Source organism: Artemia sp. Qi Xiang Cuo, chromosome 21 (genome assembly GCF_049724085.1).
Source record: "Artemia sp. Qi Xiang Cuo chromosome 21, ASM4972408v1, whole genome shotgun sequence".
Lineage (NCBI taxonomy): Eukaryota > Metazoa > Arthropoda > Branchiopoda > Anostraca > Artemiidae > Artemia > Artemia sp. Qi Xiang Cuo.
The window spans coordinates 51026281-51033724 of NC_142814.1; the positions used below are offsets into that span (position 1 = coordinate 51026281).

The window sequence follows — 7444 nt, forward strand, 5'->3', positions numbered from 1 at the left end:
AGATTCAGGACCTGCCTAGGTAGGGAATTGCCTGTGCTAGGGTTTCGCCTGTGCTAGGGACTTGCCTGTCTAGGGACTTACCTGCGCCAACTAAAGCTGAGTTTGTCACAAAGTAGCAAAATTTCTGATGGATTCAACTACTCAAGAATTCCCTCAGAGTTCTACGGGGTATAAAAAAGAATGAGTAAGACTGATATGTAGGGCCATATCCAGGACTTTTTTTATTCTGAGGGGGGGGGGGAATTTACAAATGGATTTCGTTCGAGGGGGGGGGGGTATAAAAAGAAACTTAAAAAAACTCATTAAAAAATTAGTTGTGTTCATTTTGTTACATTTTTACGAGTCAGACTAACATTTTTTGGGGGGGGGGGGTTCAAACCCCTTAGCCCCTCCCCTGGACACGGCCTTGTTCTAGTGACCTTGTCCTTTTGGGCATTAATATCAATTTGATATTGGTTAGCAGACCTGACTGTATTCCAGCCATATGTATTTCAAACACCCTTAATATAGCCACTAATAGTTAAAAGTAGGGAACTCGCAAAAGAGATATCTTGCCATTTTGCCCTATTTTAGTTCAAGCCTAAGAGGTTATCAGACTTGTTACTGATTCATAAAAATCCCTTTTTAAACTATTTATTGATAGGCCAACCTGATTAAGTGAGATAATGGAAGCTCAAAGACCCTTTTTGAGACTTTTTATGTTTGACTTGCTAAAAGGATATCATCAGTATAGGTAGTATCACTAATGTCAAGGTAAATATAAAGACATAAAGACTTAAGATTGCGTAAGCACATTGAGTGTTGTATGGTTGTATGGTTGTTGAGTATGGTTGTTTTCATTTATTTCAGTTTTCAGTTTTCATTTAAATTGAAAACTGAAAACTGAAAAGGTTGTTTCAGATTTCATTTAAATATATGGTTGTTGAGGTATCAAGAAAGAAGCAGTTCTTCCCTTTCTTAAATTTTGTTCCTGTTATGTATTAACGCTGTTTAGCTCTTAATGACTGTGTATGATGACTATATGTCATCTTGTTGATCATCGTCATCATGTAATCATCATGTTGATCAGTTGATGATCATCATGTAAAAGTGTTTCAGGAAGTTTTAAATACTGCTACTATTGATTCTAACAATTCACTGTATCACCAAGCCGTCTGATGTGAAAACAGCTACGCACCCTCCTTCTCCGCCCCAATATATTCAAGAGGTATCTAATAAGGTAGTGCTAAATTAAAGAGCTAAAGTTACTTGTCTGAAAATTAGCTGTTGAAAATTGGTTAATAGTCTTTCCTTATTATATAAAATTTATTTATTTATAAATTATAATAATATTATAATAAATTTATATATTTATAAAATTTATTCGTTGTCAAATAGTTCGTAGTAACGAACTGTAAGTAAGGAGCGACTCGGCGCAATGATGACCAAATTTTGATAACAATAGATACATGAAAAGAATTAGCTTTTTATTCTGATTCCGAATAAATAAAGTTTAATGTTCCCAATCAAAAGGTACAAGTCTGAGAAAATTTGCCTTGTTTTCCAATAGGAAAAAACATCCCCAAAAGTTAAGAGATTTTAACGAAAATCACACCATCAGATGTAGAATATCAGAGAACCCAACTGTGGGAGTTATAAGCTCCTATCTACAAAAATGGGAAATTTTGTATTTTGGGGCTGAAGAGAGATAACGGATGCGTCTTTATTTTTTATTTTTTTCTAAGGTTGATCGTATCTAACCAATGGTCCTAGAAGATTTGGAGGGAGATCATTAAAACAGAAATCAAAAGTTCTAGTGCCCTTTTAAGTGACCAAAAAATTGGAGGGCACCTAGCCGCCCTCCCATGCTCATATTTCCCTAAAGACATCCCATCAAGATTTTTGAATAGCCATGTAATTCAACATAGTTGAAAGGTCCAATAACTATACTTTTTGTGATGACATCACCTTCCATAGTTCCGGGGGAAAGGGCTGTAGTCTACGCATTTTGCCCAGATTTTTCACATATAGTATTTGTTATTGGTAAATATACGGACATTTTTTCGTTTTTTTCCCAGAAAGGTTCTTTTCTGGCGGGAGGAGATTTTCGTAGGAGGGAATTTTTAGTAGGGAGGAAAGTTTCTGGAGAAATTTTTCAGGAGAAATTTTACAAGGGGGGGGGGACGAAGGATATTTCCTGGCATAAGTTGTAAACCAGTTAGAAAAAAAAAACACAAAAAAACACACATTTTTTTTCAAGTGAAAGTAAGGAGCAACATTATAACTTAAAACGAACAGACATTAATCTGTACATAATGGGAGCTGCCCGTTCTCCAACCCTAGCTTCTTACGCTAAAGTTTGACTTTTTCCTGATTCTTTAAGAAAGAGTGTTCAAACACCAGGGCTGTTGATTTTGAATGAAAAGAATTTTTAAAGAGCTTTAGGACTTAAGCTGAAAGGGCAAGGGTACCGTAGTGTAAAGTCTAATTAGAAAAAGCAAGGTATATGATGGGTTAAAAAAAAAGAACTAATTTCTCTGAGAAATTCTTTAATTTCTTCTCTTGCTACATTTTTATATATATTATATGTATATATATATATATATATATATATATATATATATATATATATATATATATATATATTTATTTATTTATTTATTTATTTTAATATTTAAGAATTGTTGTTAATTATATATATAGGCTATATATTATATAATATTTTCTCTTGCCGAGGGAATTCTTCTTTTGTCTGTGTTTGTCTAGTATAAACTGTGCTTGTATGACGAACAGTGGGTTTGTTGTGCAATAATATAGTGTATATTAAATTGTAAAATAATGAAATTATAAATAATATTTTTAGTGTATTAAGTAAGTGTATGAATTCAAAACAACTGGATGTTTGTTTAAATTCTAGATTAATTTGAAGACACAGCCCTTCTCTCAGAAAAAGGAGCCGCTATCCCCTCGGACTGTGAAGCCTCTAGTGCCCTCTTTCTTATCAACAGAGAAAGACCTGCACAAGATAGACACTCCGAGGAGTGAGCTTGAGGTAAGGAATAAATACAAATTTATATATTTTCAAGCTGAATTTTAACACGGAAAAAACCTTCGAAAGAAACTATATAAAAAACATGTATTATTTTTAAGAAATATTTTGACTGATTAAATCAATTCTGATTAATAAAAAATTATTGCTCATAAGAAAAACAGTTCCAAGAACTGATGGCCAGAAGAAAAGTCAAAAAAAATTTTCATCCAATTTCTTGGATTGACTGGATTAAATCATTAAAATTCAGCCGGTAAAGTAAACAAGGATTGAGAATGAGAATCAAATTAAGGAATAAGAGAGAATGAGACAAAAGTGGGAATGAGAGAAATAATAAATTTAACTGAAATTGCTTTCTTTTTTTTAGATCGAATGATTCGACAGCAGAATTGAAATTTAGGGGAAAGAGGAATTACTTGAGGTGGCTCAGTGGCGGATCCACCCCCCCCCCCCCCCAAGATTTTTCTGGTGCCATCATTCCTTGTTTTTTTTTCTGTTTTCCACTCTTTTTTTAAATAAATTTGTCAATTTGGTCAATTATTGGCACTCTTGTCACATTGCCCTCCCCCTAGATTCTACTTATTGGCGCCCTTTTCACACTGCTCCCCACAGGTTTTTGCTGTATATCCGTCCCTAAGGTGGTTCATATTCAAGGGAGGTTCAAACTTTATGAAGAATGATTGGGGTCTGAAACAGGACTGAAGGAGGAATTGTCTTAGGGGCATACTTTTTGAGACGGGACAGTTCTGTTTTAAGCTAAAAAGCTAGATGATTATCAAAGCTAGGGGCAGTTGCACTTATTGTAATGGCCTTTCAGTTGCTTGGCTAAAACAAAACAAAAATTTTTAAAATACCACCAAATATCTCTTTATTCAACGATAAACTTGGAAAAATTACATAGAAAAATTATCTTTCCATAGGCTTGAAAAATGAGCTAAAGTTTGAACTTTTTTTTTCAAATGAAAGATGAAATTATTCCTTTATTTTGTTCCCACTCTAAATGTAAGGAGCGACGCGGCTAAATATTAACCGGAACAATACATGCATCAAAATAATCAAATTTTTATGCTGATTTCAAATATATAAGTTTCATCAAGTTAATCTTACCCATCAAAAGTTACGCGTCTGAAAAAATTTGCCTTATTTTTAAAAAAGGGGGAAACACTTCCTAAAAGTCATAGAACCTTAATGAAAATCACACCATCAGATTCAGCGTATCAGAGAACCCAACTGTAGAGGTTTAAAGCTCCTATCTGCAAAAATGTGGATTTTTTTTTTTTTGCCAGATGAAAGATCACGGATGTGTGTTTTTTTTTTCAGGGGTGATTGTATCGACCCAGTGGTCCTAGGATATCGCGGGGGGGGGCTCATTCAACGAAAATTAAAATTTCTAGTGCTCTTTTTAAGTGACCAAAAAAATAGAGGGCAACTAGACCCCCTCCCATGCTCATTTTTCTCCCAAAGTCACCTGATCAAAATTTTGAGATAGCTATTTTGTATTTATATAATAACTATGTCTTTGAGGAAGACTTAATCCCCCACAGTCCCCGAGGGAAGGGCTGCAAGTTATGAACCTTGCCCAATGTTCACATATAGTATTGGTTATTCGGAAGTATACAAACGTTTTCAGAGGGGGGTGTTTCTGGTAGTGGGGGGGCATGGTCAGGGGTTACGTGGAGGATCTTTCCATGGAGGAAGTTTTAATGGGGGAAGGAACATTGCTTTGAAGGGGGCGCCGGATTTCCCAGCATTATTTACAAAAACGATAAGAAATTTAATAAAAAAACAAGTTTTCAGCTGAAAAACTTTTCAACTGAAAACTTTTCAACATCAAAACTTAAAACGAACAGAAACTATTACGTATATGATTGGGTTCGCCCCCTAGTCAATACCTCGCTCTTTGCTCTAAGTTTTTTTTAGTACTTTCATCAGAAGTATTTACTTTAAATAATAATCTTTCTGATTAAGGGGTTATTCTTAAAGAATTGGAGCAAGATTTGAATTTTAGCGTAAAGAGCGAAGTATTGACTAGGGAGTGAATCCCCTAATATATGTAATAAAAATATGCGAATATATAAGTTCGTTATGTAAGTTACGTATATTTATTATAATAAAAACTTTCGTAAATCAAATTAAACAACTTTCGAGAAAGCCATTTAGCCGAAAAAGTAAAATTAATATGCCAATTTTGTTTTAATTATTCATGTACGGTGAGCCAAAGTCAAAACCTGCATTAATTCAAAAACGTTCAGAAATTAAATAAAGAAACAATTTTTTTTTTTAATGAAAGAAAGGGGCAATATTAAAACTTAAAACGAACAGAAATGATTAAAGAAACAAGTTTTTTTTTTAATGAAAGAAAGGGGCAATATTAAAACTTAAAACGAACAGAAATGATTAAATAAACAAGTTTTTTTTTAATGAAAGAGAGGGGCAATATTAAAACTTAAAACGAACAGAAATGATTAAAGAAACAAGTTTTTTTTTTTAATTAAATAGAGGGGCAATATTAAAACTTAAAACGAACAGAAATGATTAAATAAACAAGTTTTTTTTTTAATGAAAGAGAGGGGAAATATTAAAACTTAAAACGAACAGAAATTATTAAATAAACAATTTTTTTTTTTAATGAAAGAAAGGGGCAATATTAAAACTTAAAACGAACAGAAATGATTAAAGAAACAAGTTTTTTTTTTAATGAAAGAAAGGGGCAATATTAAAACTTAAAACGAACAGAAATTATTCCGTATATGAAAGGATCTGTCCCCTCCTCAATGGTCGCTCTTTACGGTAAAGTTTGGCTCTTTCTCTCAACTCCGTTTTTTAAAACAATAAAAAACTTTAGAATAAAGAGCGAGGCGTTGAGGAGGAAACAGCCCCTTTCATATACGGAATGATTTCTGTTCGTCTTAAGTTTTAATATCGCTCCTTACTTTCAGTTAAAAAAAAATTGTTTTTTTTTTATTTAATTTTAAGAAGAAATGAAAACTACCCGTATAAAGGCCTCGCTTTAAGCAGAGACTGGGGAAATTTTTGCAAAAGCAAATTACGAAAATATAATGCAAACAGATTCAAGGGAGCACAGATTGCCAGGGAGAACATTCTAGTTTTTGAATGATTCTTCATTTGTTTGACTTTTTTTGTCCTGTCATTCCTCTATTTTGATATAGCTTACTTCAAAAATTTTAGTTTTTTTTCTTTTTCTGAGTGTTCGACACGGTTTAGCGGAGTTTAGTACTGCTTTGCCTTTTCGTTCTTTCACCAATGGCTGAAAATTGCTTTCGTTTGGTTTCTTTAATTTTATTAAATTTTTTCCCGTACTGTTATTTTTTCGTGAAAGTTTTCTGCTTTCCATTTTTCATACTTAATTATAACTGCTTACTTACTTTTGCGGTTTTGTAGCTAGATGCATATTTATAAAACGTTAATTGAAAAATTCATAAAAATGTTTTACCTCTGTATTTCCCCGTTTGGGGTTTTCACTCATTCTATTCTGTCTCTTCTTTAGTTTTTTTGAATAGTCATTATTGTTGAATTTATAAAATTCAAAATATGTTTTTTTAATATTTTTTTGAATATTTGAATTGAAATATTTTTATAATATTTTTTCATAATATTTTTTTTTATTTAAAAAACATTTTTATTGTAAATATTTTTATAATAATTCAAATATTATTTGAATTCAATAAAATATTTATATTGAATTCAAATGTTTTATTTGAATATTTGAATAGTCATTATCTATTTTAGCTGCGTCGAGCATACATGGCCCAAAGAGAGGAGTTGAAAGTTTTGAAAGGACATTTAATTTTAAAGGACAAACGGATCAAGGAGCTAGAAGAAGAGTTGCGACTGACAAGAGACCCTTTAAGCAGGGACTCTAGTGAATGCTAAACATTGTCTGAATTTTTGCCAGAATCCGGACGCGAATATTCACCAAGTTTGTAGTGAGAGCTTAGTAACCGGGTATCTTTCTAAATGCCCCAGTTTATTGAAGTGTTAGAATTTTACCAGAAGCACAAAATTACCAGCTACTAGGTGGTAACTAAAGTTACTATTTACCATTTGTTGTAAACTTTAAGTTATGAGTGGTACTTAAAAGTGTAAGAGTTTCAAAGACTTAAGTCTAGAAAGAGACTCAGGAATATATTTGAATGCTGATCTCAGGCAAGTACGCAGGAATTTGTTTCGGGGGGGGGGCCAAATCCTTAAAACCCATTATTCTGTGAGAAAAATAAGAAAATTATGGGAAAATGAAAAAAATAATTAGATTTCGGGGGGGGCCGGGCCCCTAGGCCCCCCCCCCCCTGCGTACGTCCCTGGCTGATCTTCAAATTAAAAGCAAAAATGTTTGCTCTCACAAGTGTGCATCATCACCTAATTAAAGTGATTGTTTTTTTTAATTAAGCATATGTT

At 32.8% G+C, this 7444-nt stretch overlaps 1 protein-coding gene across 4 annotated transcripts in view; it reads left to right on the forward strand.

Annotated features, from left to right (window-relative positions):
- The window catches only part of LOC148939687 (coronin-2B-like), a 118393-nt gene extending 111185 nt beyond the window's left edge, over positions 1–7208 (forward strand). For all 4 annotated transcript variants that reach the window (XM_089107211.1, XM_089107210.1, XM_089107213.1 and 1 more), the window contains 2 exons: positions 2897–3031; positions 6779–7208. In XM_089107211.1, coding sequence (XP_088963337.1) covers positions 2897–3031; positions 6779–6922 — 279 coding nt within the window. In that variant the 3' untranslated portion in view covers positions 6923–7208. The remainder of the gene's footprint in view (positions 1–2896; positions 3032–6778) is intronic.
- Positions 7209–7444: the final 236 nt, after the last annotated feature.